Here is a 23,459-nt window from a genome sequence, read left to right as displayed (position 1 = left end):
CGCAGCCCTCCAGGCACACCGATGATCAAGGAGGAAGGACTATCTGCAGCGCAGCAGCACGCTGTTACTATTCACCCGAGCACTCTGTGGCAGCTCATGGACATGGGCCCAGGCGGTCCCCACTCCCTCCCAAGCCAGCCTGCCCTTACCTCCCCTGCACACACAGCACTGGTGGTGCAAGGGCTGCAGGGCCTTTTTTAGGGAATTGGCTCTGATTCCTCGCAGCAGGAGCGTGCTGCATTGGCTGGTGGCGTCAGCTCAGTCCATTCCTTCTTCACATCTGACCCACACATGGCAGACAGATCTGTTCAGAGGCCAGACACACACAACCCCCAGGACAGATGAGATTAGTCATACGAGTTGTTCCTTCCACACTTGCTCTAAGTGTCTGTACTGTGAGTTCATCAACCCAGCATACTTGACATCTCTCCTATCAGCAGGGTCATRTTATTTTTCTCTCTAACATCAAAAGGAGATGTTCTTCAAAGATCTCTTCCCTGACTCCCGGCCCACGTCAAAATGGCCTTGCAGGCTGCCTGTCCCTGTCTCCTGCCTTTGACCCCAGCAGTGTCTGCCAGCTTGCAGGGAAAAGTCTAGTTTTCCTTCCTATGGGAGAAATCAACCATTATACTTCTGCCCAGAGCCAGACTTGYTGCCCTTGAAGGTGTGGGGACACCATCCTTCAACCATCACGAAAGCTRCCGTGGTTCCTCAGAGTTTAGGCCAGAAAACCATCCATTCAATAGGCATTATTTTCCTGGGAGGTGAAATAAAATAAAGCAATAAATAGCACAAACCTTCACTGCAATGCAACTTTGTCCTCTCTTGACGTGTCTGGTGTGGCCTGGGGAAATTTTGTTTGCCTGCCCAGTGGATCTGGAGTGGTTGAAGTCATTGCTATAGACATCATTGCATGGCTGGATGTGCTTTAGAGGAGGCAACACTACACGCTGGAAACATTTTGGCCTTGGTTTTAAAGCTTATAAATTGTGCCTCCTCCTCCCAGATGCTGATGCCCCCCCTTGGCTCCTGGCCTGCCACATAGGCTGGTCCATCCTTGTCCATGCACCTACAGCTCTTGGGGAGCCCCAGGAGCCATTTTGCCAGGACATAGCATGGAGGTGGGTGGGATCTATTGTGAAAATGGGAAGGTAGTGGGAGGAGGTGAAGGGAAAAGGAAGGGAGCATGTTTTGAACAAAAGAATAAAGAGGTCAAACCGCAAATGAAACATAACCACTTGAGGAGTGAGGGGGAAATATATAATGACGTCAGTCAGCAGTCGGTGAAGGAATTATAGCACTCGCCTGGCCTCGGCTGGTGGTGACTCTGAGGGATCTTCCACCCTCTCCTCCTCTGCTCCTCCCGCACCTGCCTGTTTGTGAAACAGCTTATGACAAAATAACTTATTAAAGGAATTATGCAACTGAGCTCCTAACCCTTTCCATGCTGGATTTTTCCAAAGTCTCATACYTTATGCTTATCAGGTAATTGTGCTCAAGATACCAGCTATCTGCCGTAAGTCCCATTTCTTTAATGAGGCCTCAGCTCCTTAATTGCCGCGTGGTTGCTGAGAAATCTCAGTCACACAGGTGCAAAGGTAATCCAGGAAAAGTAATATCAGCATGTGCCACTACTGGGGCAGTTCCTGGCTTTGGAATTGAACTTTGCTCAGCATCTCAGGAGGTTAGTTGGGGACAGGGTATCCTTGTGCTTCTCCGTACTGACTGGACCAGGCTATCTGGATGSTGGTCCATGTACCCCATGGGAAAACTGGCTCCTGCCATGCCTAGAGCTTGTGGTACTGGGGGCACCTGGGAAGCCCACCCAGCATCCAAGGAAGTGTGCAGTACCCTACACATCAGTACTGAGCACCTTTCGAGATGCCTTTGGGTGCCCAAGATATCTGCCCTGGCTGGCAGATGTGACCAAGGACCTGCAGGAGCAGTAGCCTCTTGGAGYGGCAGAGGAAAAGCACCACCACAACCAAGGAGCCAGGCGTGGGGGCCTGCAAGCGCTTCGGCATGGACTTCCACCCCCAACCTCTTGYGTAGCCGAATCTGCTGGCTCCTCTCTGAGAGGAAGAACTGCRCTTAAAGGTTTTCTCTCACTTCCTTTAAACTCGCTTGTTGGTTACCTTGGTATTTTCAGTCCCTGCTGCGCTGAGTGACGGACACCCGCATGCAGGAGGGCAGTGGAGGGCTCACCTAGCAGACAAGGCACATGTCCATGTGCAAACACATGCAAAACCCTCCCCCTGGAGCCCCTCCTCCAGCCCCTCGTCCCAAGGGTGGCCGTGGGGCTGCAGACCGAAGCTGCCCTTGGGGCTGGCCCCATGTGCCCCTTCGCGCGGGGAGACGCTGCCCCTGTGTTCAAATTAGGAGGCCGTGGAAACACACCTAATGCTTCGGTTCAAGCTGTACCAGCGTTTGGTTCCCAGCTTCTTTCGTTCAGTGCTGCAGTTAAACTGCCAGTAAGGGGCTGCAACACACAGATAGCAAAATTATTATCTGTGTTAGAGTAACTCCTGAGGGACCAGCAGTTGTGGCAGGTTTCACGTCGAGCACCATAAAAACACAGGTTAGAAGAAACATCACATATAGGGTTTTATTTACACACACACACACACACACACACACACACAGACATATATCCTCACACATGTATATATACATGTGTGTGTGTATGTGTGCACACGTGAGCATGCACACACACGTGTAAAACAGCTGTGCTAGCCCTGTTCCATATGTCCGCTGTGCTGTGAATCAGTCAGAAGAAAATCATTACATACAAACCTCGCTCCAATTTCTGTGAAACAAACATACAAAATCAGCTACAAACCAGAACTGTAACTGCAGTCCACTGGGTCATCTTCAGCCTCAAATCTCCACGTAAACAACATCTATAATAACAGCCACTCTGCTCCTCTCAGCATCTCTGCACAGTTATAGTATGCAATGCAGTGTATAAAATATATATCTCCGTATAATTAAGAGTGTTCTGAGTGGTGACTCAGACATTCCAGTAAGCTTTTTGCTTGTCGTTGGGGTGTGAAATGTAACTTTAGTCATTTTTTCCGATGACTTTGGACTTTAAAAACAGTAATTAGCAAAGTCAGCTTGTTATCAGCTCCTGTCAGTAACCCGTCCTCATGCCAGTCCTGCATATTGTTTTGGTCACAGACAAAACTTTGGCACTCATTTTTCAAGGTTTGCATTTGTCTGGAGGACTGAGGCAGTTGAGTAAGGAAAATAGACCCTAAACCTGCAAACGCTTTCACGCATCTTAATTTTCAGCACTTGAATAGTTTCATTGAAGTAGCTCCAGATTGGGTCTTTTTATAGCATGGTAAATAGTAGGCAAGACATGAAATAAAACTTTAGAGGCATCATTTTCTCACTTCTCTTTCTAGTTACGGTTTGCAGGCATCAACATACACAAAGTGAAAATATCATCCTTGCTAACGATGATGCTTCTTTTTTTTAAGCAGTATCTTTCATCTAGTCTGCTCACAAAGTGCTTTACTACACGTACATCATCATACACCACTGAACCTGCAGCAGATGAGGAGTGAATGACAATCTGTTATTTACCACTGTTCATGGGTCCTAGGCATGTTTCAAAGCACGTTTCAAAGCCTGCGTTTAGTGAGGGAACGGAGTGAAACTGCTGTTTCCTCTAAGACACCAGTGGTAGTCTGTCTGTCTTTCTTCCTTGGTAGGAYGTTTGGTAATATTGGCTGCAAGGCTCCAGCAGAAGGTGGAGTGAAAGAACAATGTCGCTTTTAAATCCACGGAAAGACTCTAGTCCACCCATCCTGTGAGGGTGAAGTATCATTGATAGTATTTTGACTAAAATCTATGGTAGCAGAAAAACACTAAAGAGAGATACTTAAGCCTGCAACATTTAAATATGAAAAATTAGAGTGGGAAGAATAACTCCTCCTGAATAATTCAGTCTATGAATTTCTGGTAAGTAGATTGTACTTGTCTGCCATTTGTTATGGTGAAGCTCAAATGTATGCAGAAAGATAACTGTACGGTCCAAAACCCATCTACAGCCAGAGGTTTGCATGGGAGTGAAGCCATGTGGGTGTTGGAGAGGGAACAAATGGGATCAGGTCCTCCAGCTGTGCTGAAGCTGAGAAACAGGGAGTATATTTAATTTTCTAAGGTCTAACTGCTCTTCTCAGTTCAGGCAGGATGAGCCTCAATGATGAAGGGTTTGCAAACCTCTCTAGCTAATTTTGGGTTCAGACAGTTCAGAAAATGAATCTGAGTTCATGAACCCTTTCTTTCTTGTACTTTAAACTAATATCTCCCCAGGGGAGATTATATTTAAAACACATGTTCTCCAAGCTAAAGGGAGGTCTATGCTATGCGGCTACATTTTCAGAAAGTTTGCCTACTTAGGGTAGCATTTTAAGCACATGCCTGCCTTTCAGCATACGGTAAAATCTCATTGAAGTCAATGGGATCTACCTAGGCACCTGCAGTTATGACTACGTGTGCCTGAACCAGACCTGCCATAGAGCCAGAAGGGCCCATTCAGTGTCTTTCTCCTCCCTCCCCCAAAAGTTAAGCTAGCATATGGTACAAAACATATGTATTTTGACACCAGAATTTCTCCTTCCACCTCTATGGTCCTCATTCCACATTCTTGCCATACTTTTCTCATTCTTCCCAGTTCCCGTTCCTTTTTTTTTCTACCATGTTAATTCATTTTATTTCACAAATGGCCTGATAGTTTGGGGGGGAGGATTTATTTTCCTCAAGGGATGTAAATTTTACAGGGCTTGGCCTGACTCCATCCACTGTGCTCAGGCAGAATGGCTGACAATAAATATGAAAATATTTTATGCTATAGAAACTGAGACTTTGACACATGAAAGCACAAATCGAGCAAAGCAACAAGTACAAAAGAAACTAAGAGTGAGGTTTAACACGTTTAGCTTCAGTTACCTAAGAGCAGGCATGCAAACTAAACGGGTTATCTAAATCTTCTCTTTTGCTAGAGCCAGAGGACCTCCAAGAAGTCATTCTTTCCAGATAGGCAGTTAAAATGAATCATCTCTGGAGGTGTTTATCTCCTTCTAGGGAGTACAGGAGGAGACTAAACAATGATCTTAGGCTAGACACCCAAGTTTTAATGAAGAGGGATGCTGGTCTGCACAACTAGCCCAGTGCCAAGATGGGAAGTGGTATCGCAGCGATTGCAATTTGGAACGGTTTGCTGGTTTCCTGTATGACACTCGGTCGGATAAATCATCTCCCTTTCTGATAGCTATGGCTCTGGACATTTCTTTTGATCCAGTTTCTTCAAAACTGGCTGCTATTTCACCACACCAGGACCTTCCCCTGAAGACAAATGCCTAAGAAGGCAAAGGTACTGAAAGTCACTAATAGGAAGTTTCTGTAAAGCACTGAATACTCATTAAAGTTAAATATTACACTTTGTGTGGGCTATAGCCAAAAATGTTTCACGGAGGTCAGTAACAGTTATGGAGACTTAAACTCTCCAATTAAGCAAGGCAGAGATGTCAGGAGGTCCTCAAGAAGTCTCTTGCACCAGTAGCAGCATGCTACTGGGAAAAACTGGAAGAGGTGCTGCTGGTAGAGCATAGAAGAACGTGCTCTGTAAAACCCACCAGAGCAAGCACCTTCCGGGCCCCTCAGATAGGCGCTGGGAAGAGCCAGGAAAGCAGCAGCAGCCCAGGACRCCGGGGAGGGTTTTTGCCTTCAGGGGCCTCTTGCGAGGGCATTAGGGGTATGGCAAACACCGCCACCGCCGCCAGCCCGCGCGCAGCCCCCCCGCCAAACGCAGGGACGTCACCATCCGAGTTCCCAAACAGTGTTTTAAACAGGGTGGTGGGGTGGTGGGGAGGGAAATCCCGCTGCAGATCCTGCCAACACCGGGGCTGTTCCTCGCCCCCGCCGGCAGCCTCCGAAGCAGCACTGGCGACAACCACAGCGGAAAAGAGCTGTCAAACGCCGCTCAGGAAGGCTCGCACTCGGCAAATGTTTGTAGAGCCGAYTGCAGCCTGCTGGGCTCCGGCTTCTGAATGCAGAGAACCGCTGGAGAACTCTTAAAACGTCTGCGGTTCGACCACCCTTCACCCTTCTGCTCCYGCTCCGCGCAGCTGGAGGAGGCGGCAACGCTGCGGCAGCGCCCGCTCCGCTCGCGCCCGCGCGAGCCCCCGTGGGAGCCGGGCTGGCCTGAGCGCGGCGGGCGCAGCAGCTGCTTCGGGGGGGCTGCCCAGGTGCTCTCCACGCACCCCACCGCCGCGGGCCAGCGCCACACCGGCGCTTCTCCTTCGGGCGCGCGGCCCAGTGCCGCTTGCTCGAGGGCTGCAGGCTCCGCGCGGGTCGCTCCCGGCGGGCACGGCACGGGATTTTGCACACGAGCGTACGGCCAGGAAAGCACCTGGGTGGGGAGATGCCTGGTGAGTAACAGCAGGACACAGACACGGGGACTGCTGGAGCAGGAAATGCCAGGGCTCCCGAGCCTGCCGAGTGCAGAATGAAGAAGGAAGTATTGAAAATAAAAGCAAGGCTGCTGTGACATTTTCATGCTTGGCTTATGACATCCTCTCCCTCTTCTACACTTGACTTCTTTGCTTATTTTTATCAGATGAAGCTGATGGTCGCTGCTACGGTAACACTGTGCGGTTACAACTCTGGTAGTGAGCAAGCGCTCAGCGCGTGCTTCCGTTGCGGCTTCCCTCCCCGTGCCGTGTTCCCACCCCTCAAGTCTCTCAAAACAGCGTGTTTACCTTCGTTACGCCTGATTCGCGAGGCAGATGCCTGTTGTGACGGCCGGGGGCTTGCTCCTCCAGTTTCTGCTCACTTGGCCCACCCGCTGCTGCCTTCTCCCCCTCTCCTTGTGCTACTTGGCTGTCTCCTACGGGTGACACACAGGTCTGCCTGACCTCGAGTATGCGGCTGCTGAATATTTTTTGTGTGTGGAAAAAGCACAATGCAGCTCTTGAGGGCCTGCTTACTTGGGTTGGTGGAGAAAGGTCTTCACTGACAGGATAAAGCCTGATTCGAAATGATGACACAACCACTCTTTTCTTCAGCTCTTCTCCCCCCTGCAGCTTCCCCGTAACTCCTTGTTTTCATATCCACAGGGCAGCTAGCATAGAAAAACTGCTTATCTTAAGAAAGGCAATATTCACACCATTTTCGCCACGATCACCTTTCTTTCAGACTCAGGCTCCTTCTGAACAAACACCAGGGATAAATATTGCCAGCCTCATTTTCAAAATGGAGAAACATCTAGGGGTACATCCAGGCTGCACTTCCAACCCTTCGGATAGGCACAGGAACATAAAAACAAAGGACCAAAAGGATCTTTTTTGTTCCCAAGTGCAGCCCCTGCTGCCACATGCAATCGCTCCCATGACCTAGTCCCCATCCCCTTCCTAGTACTATCTCACAACTGGCCACGACACCCTCTTCAGCACGTTTCTTCTTCTCGCTAACTCTGCTCACAACCTTGTTGATAAACTGCACTACCACCAATCCTAGATATTTCCCAAGTGAAGCTAGTACCCTTTACAGGTTTTCTGCATGCAGGTCACCCCTAGGTGTTGTGCCTTAAATCTCTGCCCTCCTGCTAAAAACAACACTCCCAAGCCTGAGTTTTTGTCATGACCAATTTACACTTACTTCAACAGATCTGCTCTTCAGACAGAGACATGTACCCCTTTCTGAAGGTAAAGGCTACTCCTAGCTATAGGAAAGACATTTTTCATCAGAATAGATGAAAAGCCAGGAGTGCTTGTTTAAGCAGAAAGAACAAGCAYAGAGCACCCCACTGGTGAGACCTCCTCACTCCAGCATGCTCAGCCTTTCCTACACTATGCCCAGATGGGCCGAGGAGAGCAGAGCAATGCCTGCTCTGCCCACGCACTTCATTGGCCAGATCCAGGCCATCTGCAGTTACACAGGCATGCTAACCTGATGCTCAGCCTTGACCTCATACACCCTGCTTGGAAGATGTATTAGCTCAGACATGCCTGGTCACTCAGCAGGGCCTGTTGGCCTGGGCACGGTGCCACGCTCCGCTTCCAGATGAGAGCTAGCTYGTGTCTGGATGAGGGGAAGAGCAAGTGCAGGTCTGCCTGCCAATGCTGCTGTGCRTGGTGCGCTATCGATGCCGCAAACCTCTGGGGAGAGCTGCAGCGCAGGAGACATCACGCACGTTAGCACAGGGCACAGCTGGGGATCTCTGCAAGCTTCACCATTGCTTGCAAATGCATACTGGACATACCCRGGCAAAGAAATCCTAAATCATTCACTGGACATGACAGCAGTCCCAATCTTTACTCTCAGCTTTTCACAAAGAAGCCCTGAAACATGGCAGTGATGAACTTGCAGAAAGACYCGTAGACACGTCTCAGAGGTGAGGGGAGCACCCACTTCATAACATACTTGGAAGAGCAGATGCTTTTACATACAAATGCCTGTAAGCTGCTGAGGAAACCAGGGGAGCAGCAAATGCTACTCCAAGTCAAGCAGCAGCTTGTCCTTGACAAGCAAAGCTCCTTCAGAGGAGCAGCAGAGCACCCTGCAGAGCAGAGGGGCTGCAGTTTGGATCAGATTTGTGCATAACTGAATTTTACAATGCTTCAGTTAGGGAATCCCAGCTCTTTACCTTCTTAAAACATCTCTCATTTTCTGTCCAGTYGAACATAAGCAGAAAGCCATCACTCATTCGAAACATGAAACAGTTCAGTTTTTCTTTTCTCCTCTAGCAAGGATTTAGATATTAGGCAGTTGCTCTAATTTATATAGCAATCTTTGGTTTCCAAGATTGCTTTTGGAGAGCTCAGAGCACGGGAATTAGAGGCCATTGCTCCTAACACTCACATTTTGCTATGACTAGACTGGCATTTGAGGGGATTTGGTTTTGTTTGTAATTGTACTCAAAGGCTTCTCAGAGCAGAGCAAGTGGCTGAAACCAACACACAGGGACRGACTCCTTGTCCTCAGCTGGGGGCTCTCTGTGGAGACTAAAACAGGAAGCAAGCAGCCTGGGTTTCCTCACCACGCAGCCAAAAAAGACACCTGTACCTCTGCAAGTGGCAGGGTGGCTGAGCATGGTTACAACAGAGCAGGACTCATACCTGCACTAGGAAACCCAGTCTAGGAGATAGCTGATCCCTGTGTGCAGCRGTAATGGTGAATTATCTTTGCACTCCTGCATAACAATTTTTGCCTAACTGCACCCTAATATAGGCAAAGCCCAATGAAAAAAGTTCATCTGCTCATTGTGTTTCAAGTGACTCTGTGCTTTGCCCCGGTTAGAAGTGGATACACATAGAAAACATCAGRCCAGATACATGGGAGAGGGTAGGGACTGAGAGGGTGGCAGTGCACAGCTTGCTGTATCACCAGTCACCATCATGCAGCGGAGTATGCAGAAGGACAAATGCCTCAAATGTAAGTGAGAGGCAGAGGTACTTCTTTCAAGAGGGGGAAAATGAAAAAGAAGAAACATTACTCTCTTTGCAAAGAACAGTCCTTATGCCACCCAAGATTAAGTTCTCAGGGTGACTCAGAGCCACCCATTGAGCAACAAATTCATTTTCAGTTGGTGATGCAAGTTTCAGTTTGACCATAACAGCTGGAGCTAAGGACCAGGGAAAAGCTCCCTTCCTGCCAGCACTGCTTCAGTCCTTATGTAAGGCAGACCATCAGTGACAGCGTCCTGCTCAGAGGCCAGCAGCCTCTTTCCAGTTCAAACTTAGCATGAAGCTTCATGAAATAGCAGCTTCATTCTAACATGAGCCAGAAGAAACACATGAATACGAGGCACATGAAAGCAGTGTATAAGTTCAATTCATTTGCTGTTTCCCTAATCCTGAACAGGCCTGTAATTTAATCAAAAACATTCCGGGACAGGACTACACCACCTCTTCAAGTATTTCATCTCGAGAGTGCTGCAGTATCTCTATGAGGAAAGCAACTCTAAGCCAAAGGAAGGGGAGAAAACAATCAAGGCACTTTACCTAGAGGCTAATTTAGCACAAGAGGTGAGAAGTTCCACTTTGCATTGTTTCTGCAGCAGAAAACATCTACAAGGGCCAAGTACAACAGAATTCAACATCGTTGAACAATGGGGCTCATGCTGAACATGCCCTCAACTCAAGCATTTAATCTGAGAATCATTAGTTGGTATATTTAAACAGGTCTAGCATAAACCTAACTCTAGCCTCAACCTAATTTGTTTGTATAGGTAAGATTAGACTGTTATTGAGTCATAGAAACTTCTTCCCCTGCATCTGAAAGGCACAAATATTCCAGGGATTTGGTTCTTATCTGTTTCCGTAGTTGAAAATTTAATCCCATTAAACACACGATTTGAATTACTGAAGCCTGATGTGGTCAGATTTCTACACTCAGGACACYTGTCTTGGTACCAAACACACTTATAATCGCCCTCAGAAGCGGTCTCCTCCAGACCTCCCTCTGATAGCACGACAAGCTGTAGCCTATACTCATAGGTGTGTTAAAAGGCACTAATGACTACTGAAGAGTTTACCTTTAGATCATAAATGGGCAAAGTAACCTCATGCAGTTTGGCTGAGGCCCTAACAGCAGACAGCACAGCAAGACTTYATTTTCATACTTGCTGCACAGAGCAAGGTAAGAAAACGCACAAGTACCRTTTCACTAAGAACAATTAAGAATTGCCTCAGCTCTCCATGACTTCATGCTCTGCAAGGATTTTCAAGACAAGCACAGCAAAAAAACTGTAGCAGAGAGAGACTACCCCTTAYTCCAAATTAATTCAGGCTGAGTGCCACATGTACATACTTTGAATTAAGCCATACATATGAAGCACAAAGGTCCCCAGGTTCACAGAATGGTCTCAACTCTGACAAACATCAGTATCTTAGGGTATTTGCATTAGCTTGCAAGCCAGCACCTTATACTTGAAGCACAAGGACCACTGAACCCCCTYTGGCAGCAAGAACACCAAGCCAGTATGTTTGGAAAGCATTTTCAAACTTTATTTACAACTGTCACAGTGACAAAAATGTAGTTTGAAAAAAATGCTAGCTTCTCCCTGAGGCTCAAAAAAGAATTACAGAAATATAGAATGTATATCATACAACAGGAGGAGTTTTACTGGAGTGCTTTGTTCTTTAGATACGTTCAACAACAAATAGAAATATACACAATACTTCCAAAAAAGGATGCAGACAGAAATATGCAAGTCTTTAGGGCAGACAGCAGGTCTGAAGTCCAAGGACTGCCATTTCATTGCTGCCCACATGATAGTATCTTTGATATACAGCTTTGAACTTGGTGGTACAGACTGGAGACCAATAACACTTAAAAATAAGACAATTGGCTGGTATGCAGGTGTACAAGCTCATTCCAGTAAGACAGCAAGACTAGAACAAGTGTTACAGATACAACAGCTGAATCCACTGTTCAGAGAAAATGGTATCACAACATCATGACCATTCGGTGATAAACCGTTCCCCAAGACTGGCAGGGAGCACGTGTAACTGGTTCTGGGTTGCCAGAATAGGAAGAGACCAGCTGCAGCATCGAGACACAACTTCTCCTGCTTTGTGCTAACTAGTCTCCAATTTCATCTGTCTGAAACAGTTATGCGGAGCTGATAAGTTATTGCCATTATGTTTATACACAAGCAAGACAAGACTAAAACAATCCTGCCAATATGTTAAAAGCAATTCTCAACCCCCACCAGCGTTTAACTACTCATGAGGTATTAAAAATACAAATGCACACATGTCCAAATAGATTTTTAAAATGGAACCAGTTAAAGCAAAGGGGAGTGGCATTGGGATTATTATGAAAGTTTGGTTAAGGCCTTGACATTTTTTTCCTTTTCCATGACCCCAGATTTGGTTTAAGGTGGTAATTATTCTCATCCTATTCCAAGACCAACTGACTCCCAAGCTGGTCCCTGAAGCTGCTAGATAACTTTCCAGGAAAGCAGAGGGTTAGTCACTCTTGCAGCAGACCTCCCTCCTCCCCAAACAGAGACAAATTACTTCTCCTTGGAACAGGATATGGTGAAAAGGATATAACCACAGACTTCACAAACCTGTCTGCACTTCATTAAACACCCATGCATGCCTCACCCTTGTTACAAGCCAGAAATGTTTCCTGTCTAGCATGGACATTCAGCACRATACTTTCTGAACAGACCTCTCCTGCAAACACCCCCCTCCTTCCCGCTGATGATCCTTGCTAGATCTGGTGTTTCTCCTTTGGGTTACCTTCTCCCTCAGGTTCAGCAGCATGTCCCCACACTGCACACCCCATAGGGGAGCAGTCAGGCCWGTCCTGCACTGCCCAAGCTTTGAGGAAGCCCCACAGGTCACAAAGGTGACAATCCCCCACCCCAGCTCTCACAAGCCTGGTGACCAGCAAGTTTGAGGCATGAAACCATACAGCCTCAAAGACATCAGGGGAGGTAGGTGTAAGCCCACCCTCCAGATACAGTTGGCTTTGGGCACTGTAGCAAGATGAGACTTATCACAGTAGCCTCTGCAAATAGGAGAGAAAAATCCAAGGTGTTTAAATTTACACTAGCTCTTGCTGTAGACAGAAGTCTTTACATCAGATTCACATTATCTCATGCTAACCACCCGCAAGATAAACTAGGGCCTTGCAGTATAGATGACAAGCAGCAGCCTAACATTATCCTGCAAATACAGCTGTTCAGCACTGAAGAGTCTAAAGGCAAATAGAAGGGAGAAAACAGCTTTGGGAAAGTGGCTGGAACAGGCTCAACAGCAAGAGCAAGAAACCCACTACTCCTACAGATGCTCACGTTACTCTAAGAGGTGCTGGACTGGGGAAAATCTACAGGCCCCTCGTCAGTAGAGCATTTAGTGGTAGTATCACGTTAGCRATACTTCACTCCAGACACCCTCCTACCCCCAAACACACAAAATGGAAGCTTTAAGAAAGGCAAAACAGAGATGACAACTATTCTCATGCTTTTAGCCAGAGGCGGTTCTTGGCTGAACACTGCTGCGTTTTACTTCTCTATTCCCCCTCCCCAAGCTCCCCCCTCAAGCATTCCTCATGTGTTCGCCCTCCGCCATGCGCTTGGAATTTCTCTGCTGCCTCAGCCTCGGAAAAATTCAGATAGTGATCTCGAGAACAGCAAACATTTCCTCTGTGTTACTTCCTTCCTCAGRAGGTCTGTGATTCTGTCACATCGAGGGCTTCAGTTCTCGATACAGAGAATACAAAAAAAACTAAGATCTTGCAGGTGCAAAATTGAACTTGTCTTTTTTTTAAAAAAAAGACTTTCAAAAGAAGTGTGGCTCTTCCTTCAGAAGGGTGCAGTCCCTTGCCTTTCCTCAGATGACATTTATTGCTCYTTGTTGTCCTTCTTTGCATCTTCACAGCTTTCTTCCTCTTCTTCCTCCTCCTGCACAAGGAACTCTTCAGGAGGCCATCTCAGCTCACCGCTCTCTACATCACCCTCCGTTGGCTCCACCACGATTGAGGGCAGACGGTCCTTCAGCTTACAGTAACAATCAAAGTCCGAGGGATCAGGGAAAATCTGAAAGAGCCAAGAAACAGTCCATGAGAAGAGCTGCTTTCAAGCAGCCTTACAGAATCCAGACTTAAGAGTTTCGGGTCTCCAGGACAGAGAGTAAACTACTGGGTGATGGGAAGACTCCTAAAAAATAAGCACTGCCCAATAGGCTTCCAAAACATACACATGCTTGGATAGTGCTCACGTACACATCTGCCCTTTGGATATTTATCTAAAACCCGCACCTCTCACCAACACAATTTTTGCATTACTGCTCATGAGTGTGCAAACTAAGCTAAGCTATCTTGATCTCAGAATCTAAGATCTCATTTCCTGCTTCTGGTCAAGCTACACAGGAGAACAGACTTGTACTCTAGGCTCTGCTGCTAGAAGGGAGAGGAGGTATGTGGTAACATGGAGCTAGAGCTACCCAGAGTCTTGTGTCAAGGGCCAGGGGTTGGTATCAACCCAGGGCAACAGGACAAGACAAAAATTCAACTGCATTTTAATCTTCGCAATGTTCTGTGTACTACAGTTGCAGGACATTAGTAGTACAAGTCAKCAGGAAGATACTCATTTTGTGAAAGTGTTGGAGAATAGCCCAACTGTCTATATTTTATGGCTGTGACATAGCCAGGGAACATACTCTGCTGACAGGAACAAGAATCTGCTTACCTCTAGCCCCCTGAAGTGCACTGAGCAGTACTTTCTCCCTCTCCTTTTCATCTGTAGCTTGCACAGGGGTGCACAGGCATAGCAGGAGACCAGGGCCTGTACTCACTGGCAGTGCCACTGGGCTGCAGTTCTGATCTGCTAGCTCCTGAAGCAAAGGCACAGGCAAAGAAGAACTGCCATTGCACTGGAGTGTTAACAGCAGGCTTGCATGAGTGAGTAGTCTGAACAGAGAAGTTTGTTACTGCTTGAAAAGGATGCCTCACATAGAGGTAGAGTTTCAAATCCCAGTTGACCCAGAGCAGGACTACTGGTTGACAAAAGTTAGTTGCCACACTGCACCACCCAGCTGGTAACCAGCATATTAATCAGTTACCACCTGTTTATTTCATTTTATCTGTCAAAAATGCCAATTCCATGTTATGGTTGCATTAGAACACCCTGAAAGGCAAAACAACAAAGCAGGTCTCTCTCAAGGCTATAGGTGAGGCCAAGGGTCAGGTGACTTGCACTTTTCTCTKAAAAGTGACCATATTTAGGTAAGCCCCAGAGTGCCCTTGCAGGGAAACAGCACTATCAGCCTCAGATGGGCACACAACACCCTTGGGTGCCTCATCTTGGGAGCAAATCTGATCTATTTTGATCTTTGTGGTGCCAGTTGCAAAAGCAAGATCCCTGTCCAGGAGCCCTGAACATTAACCACAAAGCATCATGTTCCTCATGCAGGTGCCCACCACCTTGGGAAAGGCTGGCCTAAACCTCAAAGCAGAATGGAATTCAGTCAACTTGTTCTTCAGTCTATCATCTATTAACCACACCATCAGCTCATTTTCAATAGTCACACAGACTTCTAGTATTTTAGCCACATTTATCCCTTGAGTTCAAAGCCTAGAGGAGACTATGCACTGACAAGCTGCTAGGTAACTTGAGAAAGCCACTGGGCTGCAAYGTAAGGCAAAGCCAGAAAAGGAAGAGATACTCAGAAAAGCAACTCAATCTACAGACAGTGCACAATATGCTGGGTCTCTGCACACCAGCAGCCCCACCTGGTACACTGAGGACAGTGGTACAGGAGTCCAGTTCCCACAGCTGCACCCACTGCATGTGTGCTTTTTAGGTGCACAAGCATGTCTTTGAACACAGCCACATTAACGTGGACACTTCATATGAGCTACTTGCTATCAGTCACTGCAGCACAAGCAAGACAGTTACTGTTTTAGAGCTTTGCAGCTTCTGCTTGACCAAAGGCAGTTTCAGACACCCTTTACATTACTGGAAATATAGTTGATGGCTCTTAAGCATCAACTCATTATCTAAACTCAGGATAGGAAAAAATATCCTTGACATTATATTGTTTAGARGGTTGCAATGGAAAAAGAAGTGCAGTTCAGGAGGTTATATAAGCTGATAATGTCATGAAAATAGCCTCCTGTGCAAGAAAAATAGCAGTATAATAATTAAACTAACCTTTGGCTGCTATCATTTTAAGCACATTAGGTCAAATTGGAGCAGTTTCTTTGAAAATAGCCTGCTAAGATCTTTTTCCAGAAATTAAGTAGTAGTCATTTCCTTACAAACAAGTATCCCCAAAATGTGGTGTGCAGCTTTTTTATTAAAAAGCTAGCACAATCTTATCTCAAACAGCTGCAGGACAGGCTGAACCCAAGAAGGTCAAGATTTTTTTCCACTAAGTCATGCTTTTTAATCGTAGAGGCAGCATGAAGTGAGATGTTGCAACTGCGCTTTCAAGGGGTGTGGACAGTCAGTGGAAAAAACATACAAAGGCAGATTTCCTAGCATGTGACGAGCAGGGCAATACAGCAGGCCAAGTACAGGGAAGGGGAAAGATTTTAAAATTAAGACTTCATTTGCACAGCCAGGCAAAAGGGTAGAAGAGTTACCCCAATCAGCCTCCCCAGTGACTCCAAAATAAGTTAAGTTGCCAGGCTCTTTCACACAGATAAGCATCAGCAGTTCACTGCCCTAAACCAGAGGTGCCAGGCTGCATTTGATGGTACCCTGTGCCTGATCTGCCTAAATGCAGATTTAGGCAATGAGAAGACAAGACTTGTAAGGAACTTGCTTCACGTTTCCCCTGGGAATACAGCAGGCTYAGGTCTGACCCAGAGCTGTGCACCCCTTCACGTAACAGCAGTGACAGCTTGTGTAGGAAAGCCTCGTAGCAAAGCCTCCAACAAGCTTTCCTGCTTGCATTACCCAGCTGATGTGCAAGATGAAGACTTTGCATCCCTTACCAGTACCYGAACAACAGCAAGTTCAGAACCCAGAGAAATTCCCCCTACCCATCCCAGCCAATGCAAGAGGAGGGACTGCAATTGCTTCTGCAAAGCCATAATTCTGTAGTTGAGCCTCAATTTCTAGCCTATGGTAACATCTTTAAAGCCATACAAAAAGTGCATATTGCTTTTTAAACTATAAAATACATCAGCTTCTCACACTTGCAACACAAGTGGCTTTCAGAGGCCTCTCCAGACTGTCTTTTGAGAACCGCTATCTCCATGGACTGATTCACATGACACAAATTGACCTCCTCCCCACCATTCTTGCCTTTCAGCTGAAAAGGGCACTGAAAAGCAATACTTGAGATGAAAGGCTTAGACTTTAGGAAGATTATGTCTGCCTCTGTTTTGGATGATCTAGCCCTACTAGCCTCAAATGAAGTCTTGGCAACAAGAATGGAAAGTTCGCATTGCCGTAGGGAGGCTCATACCCTCTCTCAGTACTCAGAGGAACAGAAAAACACCAAAAGCAAGAGATGTCAGACAATTAAAAAGGATTAGCTACAGAGCTACCATAATCCAAGTGACACTTGTAAATTCAAAACAGCTTCTACATGTGTACTCCATAGCAATATCAATAGTTAAAACTGTTTCTCTCCTGCCAACAYAGCCAACAGAAACTGTTTTCAAAGAGAGAAAGGCAAAATCTCTCCAAATTAGGGAAGTCATTACTTTGGGGAAAACTTTACTTCATTATGGTAATACTAAGACAAGACTAAAGGTCCACACTGAGGGGCTTATCACTTTAGATACAGTGTAAACCCATACTGTAAACAATGCAAGTGCTCACCCTTCTAGTATTGAAAAAAGCTAAGTTTTGTGCCTCTTCAGCAGTATCAAATCAATATTCCAAATCATAAATCTGAATATAAGTTCTTAATATAAAACCTCACTGCTATAAAGAAGCCAGGCAAGCTTACTCCAGCAAATACTTAAATCTCGTTAGTCATCTCTTTGGAGAGGTTTTCTAGCTACAAGAAACAGTCCTGCAAAGTTTTGCTCCTGCAGTAGTCATGACTTGCAACTGAACTCTAGCACATGCTCAAATTCATGAGCTATGAAAACTCCTCAGCCACAAACAGTTYGCCCTATCTTGGGGACAGTGGCAGTTAAACTTCATACACAACCACAGTTCTCCAGAGTAAGAAGGCATTGAGTAAGCAGGAAAAAAAATCACGATGATCAGCTGTTCTCTTCAGTCTGACTTTTGGCGGAATACCTTTTCACATAGCACTGAACATGATTTGCTTTGGCTCTGTTTATTCCTTTTCTCAGTTCTGGCTTCATTTTAAGGTCTAAGGCTCTGGAATACTCATTGACTCAGGCTAAAAAAAGTTAAGGCTACAAATGGCACATCTTTCCAGCAACCATGTGCTGGCTGTGCTATGTACTGTGGAAGACAAACAGGTGAAGTTGTCCTAAATTCAATCAGCACCATGAGCTGTTATTGCAGCCTAGTCACAAAACCTTCAGGCAGTACCGAGCACCTCGTACAAGTCAGGTCTGCACCAACATGGAACATCTTACCAACAAGGTAACTATAAAGAGGAAGTTCAGTTTCCACCTTTTCCCCATTAGAGCCCGGGTCAGTAACACGCCGGCCCCTTTGGGTTTCAGGCTCTTGCAGGCAGACCCCCGATGCTGCTGGTTTCAGTTTCCCCAATCAAGCTGCAGAGYTGAGTGTCAGGAAGGTGCTCTGTGCTCACACCAGAGCGCAGCAGCTCTTGAACGCTGGCACCGAGCACATCTCCTCCTGAAAGGCAACACTTCACCAGCACCAGCCACCCCAACCTCCACACAGAGGTGTCTTGTTCACGAAACCAATTTCCCCAACAAGATAGAAAACTCAAGCTTTTGCTGTAGATGCTAGTTCAAGCATTAAGGCTATTACCTAGATTCAGTTTGTCTGACATGATTCACAGCTAGCTGTGGCTGTGATTAACCTAGACAGATCTCAGCATGACGCAATCATGACCTAAAAGAGCTTAAACTCCCCATGACAACCAAACCCAGCTCACGGCATGAGACCAGCTGAGACTGCATGCCAATCTCTTCTCTTAAAAGGGAGCCTGAGGTCCTGCAGGACCAGTAAGCCCACTCATTAGCTGGACAGCCCATCTACAGGCATACAGCACACTGCTCAGCTCAGGATGCACCATTTGCTTAAAACAAACACTTCAGGTGTCAAAACGTTTTCAGTTACGCTCAGACCTAGCTCCACTTCCAAGAAACAAAGCAGGATTCAGGTCAAGACACTGTTTTGACAACAGCTCTGAAATGATTAATTCAGTCTCGAACAAGACTAATTTCAGGAGTATCATTTCTGCTGCTGTGAAATGGCATTAGAGGACAAGTTGGCAGAGGGCTGATTAGGCCTTTCAGAAGATGGGTTTATCTAGAGGCTGGAGGAAAGCAAATGGTGTATTAGCTCCAACTGGCAGTAAAAAGGCCCAGYTGGCAGAGGCTACCAGACAGGAAGCAAGCAAAGCCCTCCATAGGCACATCTGCTTGTAGCAGGGGCATCTTGAACCATCAGCTGCATTTCAACGAGTTTTTGTTTAGTAGTCCCATGGGAATTATGGGACATCTATTAAAGATCCAGAAATAGCTCTCCACTGCAGGCATAAGACCCAGCATGACATCATCTTTTCAGCTGCATCTTCTGTTTTGTCTGTGCCTCCCTGTTCTGAGAGACTCGTGCCTGGATTTCACCATTCACTTCTGCTCAAGCCCTTTAAATCTATTGGCTGAACCATCTTCAGAGGACTGAGAGCACAGCTTTACATAACAAATACAGTAATAAAAACTGTTTCACACAAAGGTTCTGAAATTAGCACATTAGCTTGCAAGCCTTGTATACATCAGCTGGACACATTTCTGCACGGAGAAAACAGCACAGCCTTTTTGTAAATGAAACTGCCTATAAATTACTAGGCCTACATGGGTAACCCAGTTACCACAGATTTACAACTTCTGCAATTTGAGTTTTCACATCATCRCTTTAAGAACAGTGATGTTCAGCCCACTGAGGGTCAGGAAGCTTGACTAGCAGGGTGCAGTCAGTGCCAGACAATTCAGTTAATGTCTAGACAAACAGACACTAGTGCAAGACAGCAGAAAAGTGAGCGCAGGGGGTAAGGCAGTGGAGAAGGCAGAAGGATGAACATGTCAAGTTCCTACAGAAAGTTACTAGCAAGACAGACAGGAACTCTGAAGTCCAGTGAACTCCCCAAGGCAGGGGAAATCAAACTAAAGTTTACACTCAGTACAATTTATTTGTATCTTCAGTTCACCTCCCAGTAAAAGCCAAAATACTTTAAAGCAGGACTGTCTGTACAACAAGCCCGTCTGCAGCATATACTGATTTTCTTCACAATTCTAGTAGAGCTGCTGTAGCATCTCATCTGATTCAGTTTCACATTCACATATGGTGGGAGAAGCCAATCCCCATCCCACTGCCAGGATCTGAGACACCAATTCCCAGGTAGTCTCTGTTCTCCACAACCCAAGTGATGACATTTTGAACCCCAGTTTAAAGTCATCTCTACAGTAAGAGAAATCTAATTTCCACTGCTGGAACGAGAGAAATATTTGAAATTAAAAGCCTGCCTCTCGCAGTCCAGGCCCTATGCTCTTGCCTCCTATAGCCARCTGCTATTGCTCTTGCACCTCTGGAGCCCAACTTTGCAGATCAGTGGAAGATGATGTAGCTTAGGAGTCTCACAGTATAGGAGCAGTCACACACCATTAACCCTGTCTGCCTTTAAGTTATTGCACTACAGTGCTCAGACTGGCATGTAGTTTTCCATGTACCAAACAAACTCTCCATCAGCAGGATGCAGTAAGAAATACCAAAGTGAGGCAGARTAAGTAGTTCATGGTGCCATTTGCAATTAATTTGTCCTTGCTGTTTTAACTTGAATTTCCAACTGTTTAAGGATACTTTCATCTTACCTCAATTTATGCTGCAACATTTTTGGCTTAGGAGTTAGAGGAAGGCTGCAGCCTGCTCTCCAATCCTCTTTACCCTAACCTGATTTAGTGGCAGCCCACACATGGCTAGTATCCTATCAGGATCTATTTCTGGCCCTCAATCCAGACAGTGGCTTCTCTGCACTATCACCAAAAAAAGCCTTTTGCCATCAGCTTGGCTTGCAATGCAGCAGACTACCAGCAGGCACACTGTTAAGAGATCTTGCAGACCTTTGAAAAAAGCAGTCCATGACTAGACCACTAGAGAGAAGAGATCCAAGTTGCATATATGAGTCGTCATATAAGCTCTGCATATATGAGTCGTCAGAATTTGACTCACACCTTCAGGTTCAGATGATCCACTAACAACTGAACAGGCCTGTTCCCCAGTTCCCAAAATGGATTTATCAAGATCCTTAGCATTAGGGGGAAAAACCTTGTTGAGGCAATAGAGCAAGCTGGGCACCTAGATTCTGACTCATTATTCAGAGCTGGAAAACTTGGAGAAGTCAATGGAAGCATTTGACCTGACTGGTTAAGCTTCTTCACATGGTGACCCATTAGCCCAATTGTTTGTACGTCCAGTATGTGGGGGCTGGTCACTGGTCTGATCATTTCAGGTTTAATGACCATTCTCACTGTTGCACATTCCCTCTATGGGAGGAGAAGAGGGCAATGCCATATGCCTTCCTTCAACTAAAGCAGCATAGCTATTCCTACATACACAGACAACAAACCAAACAACCTGCATGATCCAGATACAGAATTCTGACCCCCAAARAACTATGCATCCCCTTTTCTTCCCTGCACCACTGGCTTATGCTAGAGGCCCGAGTTGCAGCCCAAAGTTCAGTTGATTTCATGCCTCAGTGCACTGTTATAGACTTGCAGCTCATTTTTCAGACTTAAATATGCAAGCATACAACAGCACACCTAATTTGAATGCACACTTACAGCTACTGCCTCTGTGAAGGTTGTGTAATGTCTGCAAGGGAAGAACTCTGCATCAGGACCTACCATTAAGAGTCACTCTTTGCAAAGACCAGATGCAAGTCATCTGCATGCACTCAACTCTTACGTTAAATCTCATCAACAAGTCTCCTGGAAGAGTCAGGAAAACATATCTAATAGACTATGATGCACATACTCATCCTGTCATTAACTATAAGTCAGGAAATAAGAGACTGATGCACATACTCATCCTGTGATTAGGTATAAGCCAGGAAATAAGAGACTGAAAGTAAAACAGTAAGGCTAAAGGTAGTTTCTAAGACCATCTTCTAACCCCAGTCACTGATCTAGAGGTTAAGATTTACATTATAWCATCCACAACTTTCAAAATGAGTGCAGCTCCTGCCTTCAGATATCAGCATCTCCTGCGACATCTCAAAGSTTGCTTAAGGCTGTCTCTGGCCTTACCTCACTGCTATGAAAGACCATTAACCCACTCAGATAAGCCCAGAAGTCAAGAAAACAAAGAAATAGCTCAAAAGATTTAAATGCCATATGAACAGCTCCCATCTGCTGTGGGCAGATCATCTGTATGCCATGTTACAAATAGAGCCCAGAGCCCTCTCACTCTCATGACTGCTGCGAATCCTGCTYTAGCAGATCTTCCCATATCCTGCTGAGCCACCAAGAATGCTAAATGAGCAGGAGCTTCATCACTTCAGGAACAATGAAGTCCTTTGCCAATCCAGCCTGATACTGAGCAGTATTTTAGACAAATTGCTCCTGCCAAGCAAGCATTCCAGTCTGTTGACTAGCTCTCACTGCAGCGAGACCTGCTATTAGGCCAGGCTATGGAAAGGTACATTAGACTGAGCTTGCAATCTCCAGCCCAGGCAATTCCATAGGGGATTACTGCCTAAGCAGCCAGCAAAGCACTTACCTGATACGACAGGCCGTCCTTGCGGGGGCTTAGCCCAATCTCATCCATAGCTGGGGTGCTCATCATCACTTCAGTCATTTCAGCTGATCTCAGATAATCAGAGCTAGAAACAAAAGATAGTACTGTAATTATCTGAGGGCTCCAGAAGGGCTGAGCAAAATTGAAGTAGCATCAAGAAACTAAAGCAAGCAGAAGAGGTTGCCACCAGCCTATTTCAGGTCCTTTCCTGCCTGCCCCCTTTGGAAGGGAGAGGAAAAAATTCAGTACCAAGTGAACTGGCAGTATCTCCAGCACCTCAGGAACAACACACACTGTTTCTATGCAAGAACATAGCTCAAGAATACCTCATGAGATTTAACAGCAGTTTTCACTCCACTTCCTCCAGCTCTGCACCCAAAAGGGCAAAGGAAAAAAACACACAGTAAATAAGTGCAAGCACTGGAGTTTTTTGTTGCCCTTTTTTTTTTTAAAAAAAGCCAGCGTGCTTTAGCTCCTGCTGACTTATTTTACAACCTCAGGGACTTCCACACCCGTGGAGTGAACTGTGCCAACTCCAGGCCTGCTTTTACAGTTTTAATGTAATTTCCAGCTCAACAGTTCGAGAAAGTGAAGTGAATTCCCACAGCCCACAGTTCCTCTATTTCAGATCATGCCGCTGCTGCTCAGCTCACGCCTCGGCGAGAAGCGGGAGCTGACCCGCGTGCGCGCAAACACGCCCGGCTGTGGACACAAGCCGGTTTCACACCGCTCCGACCACAGCGCTCTCGGGCAGCGCAGCCCTCGCTGCCGCGCTACTTTCGCGCTCGGCGCACGCCGGCGCCGAGAGCGTTTTCGGAAGCGGCCCCGGGAGAGCGGCCGCCCCCCCGCGGGCTCCCGCTCGCCCCCCGCGGGCTGCGCCCAGCCCGGCTCCCCGCCCCGACGGCCGCAGCCCCGCTGCAGCGCCCCGACGGCGCCGGCCCCGCCGGGGGGCGCCCACTCACCAGGGCAGGGGGCAGAGCACAGACATGAAGTCCCGGCGGAGAGGCTGCCCGCGCCCTCGGGGGGGTGGGGGAGGCGGGAAGGGCACGGCACCGAGGCGCTGCTG

General features: G+C 46.7%; 1 protein-coding gene across 2 annotated transcripts; it reads right to left on the bottom strand.

Annotated features, from left to right (window-relative positions):
- Positions 1-10,996: 10,996 nt before the first annotated feature.
- LBH (LBH regulator of Wnt signaling pathway) lies at positions 10,997-23,453 on the bottom strand. Of its 2 annotated transcripts, none has more exons than XM_085307838.1 (3): positions 23,356-23,453; positions 22,376-22,478; positions 10,997-13,564 (listed from the first exon to the last, which is right to left on the bottom strand). In XM_085307838.1, the coding sequence occupies exons 1-3, from the start codon at positions 23,379-23,381 to the stop codon at positions 13,370-13,372; spliced, it is 324 nt and encodes a 107-aa protein (XP_085163964.1). In that variant the 5' UTR covers positions 23,382-23,453; the 3' UTR covers positions 10,997-13,369. The 2 variants fall into 2 exon arrangements, with proteins under 2 accessions (XP_085163964.1, XP_085163965.1); XM_085307839.1 differs by lacking the exon at positions 23,356-23,453 and adding an exon at positions 22,720-22,742.
- Positions 23,454-23,459: the final 6 nt, after the last annotated feature.

The sequence above is a fragment of the Rhea americana genome, unplaced genomic scaffold, assembly GCF_003343005.1.
Source record: "Rhea americana isolate MKP2758 unplaced genomic scaffold, rheAme1 scaffold_265, whole genome shotgun sequence".
Taxonomy (NCBI): Eukaryota; Metazoa; Chordata; class Aves; order Rheiformes; family Rheidae; genus Rhea; species Rhea americana.
The sequence above is the reverse complement of the archived record's forward strand: the minus strand, read 5'-3'. Positions and strand labels throughout refer to the sequence as shown.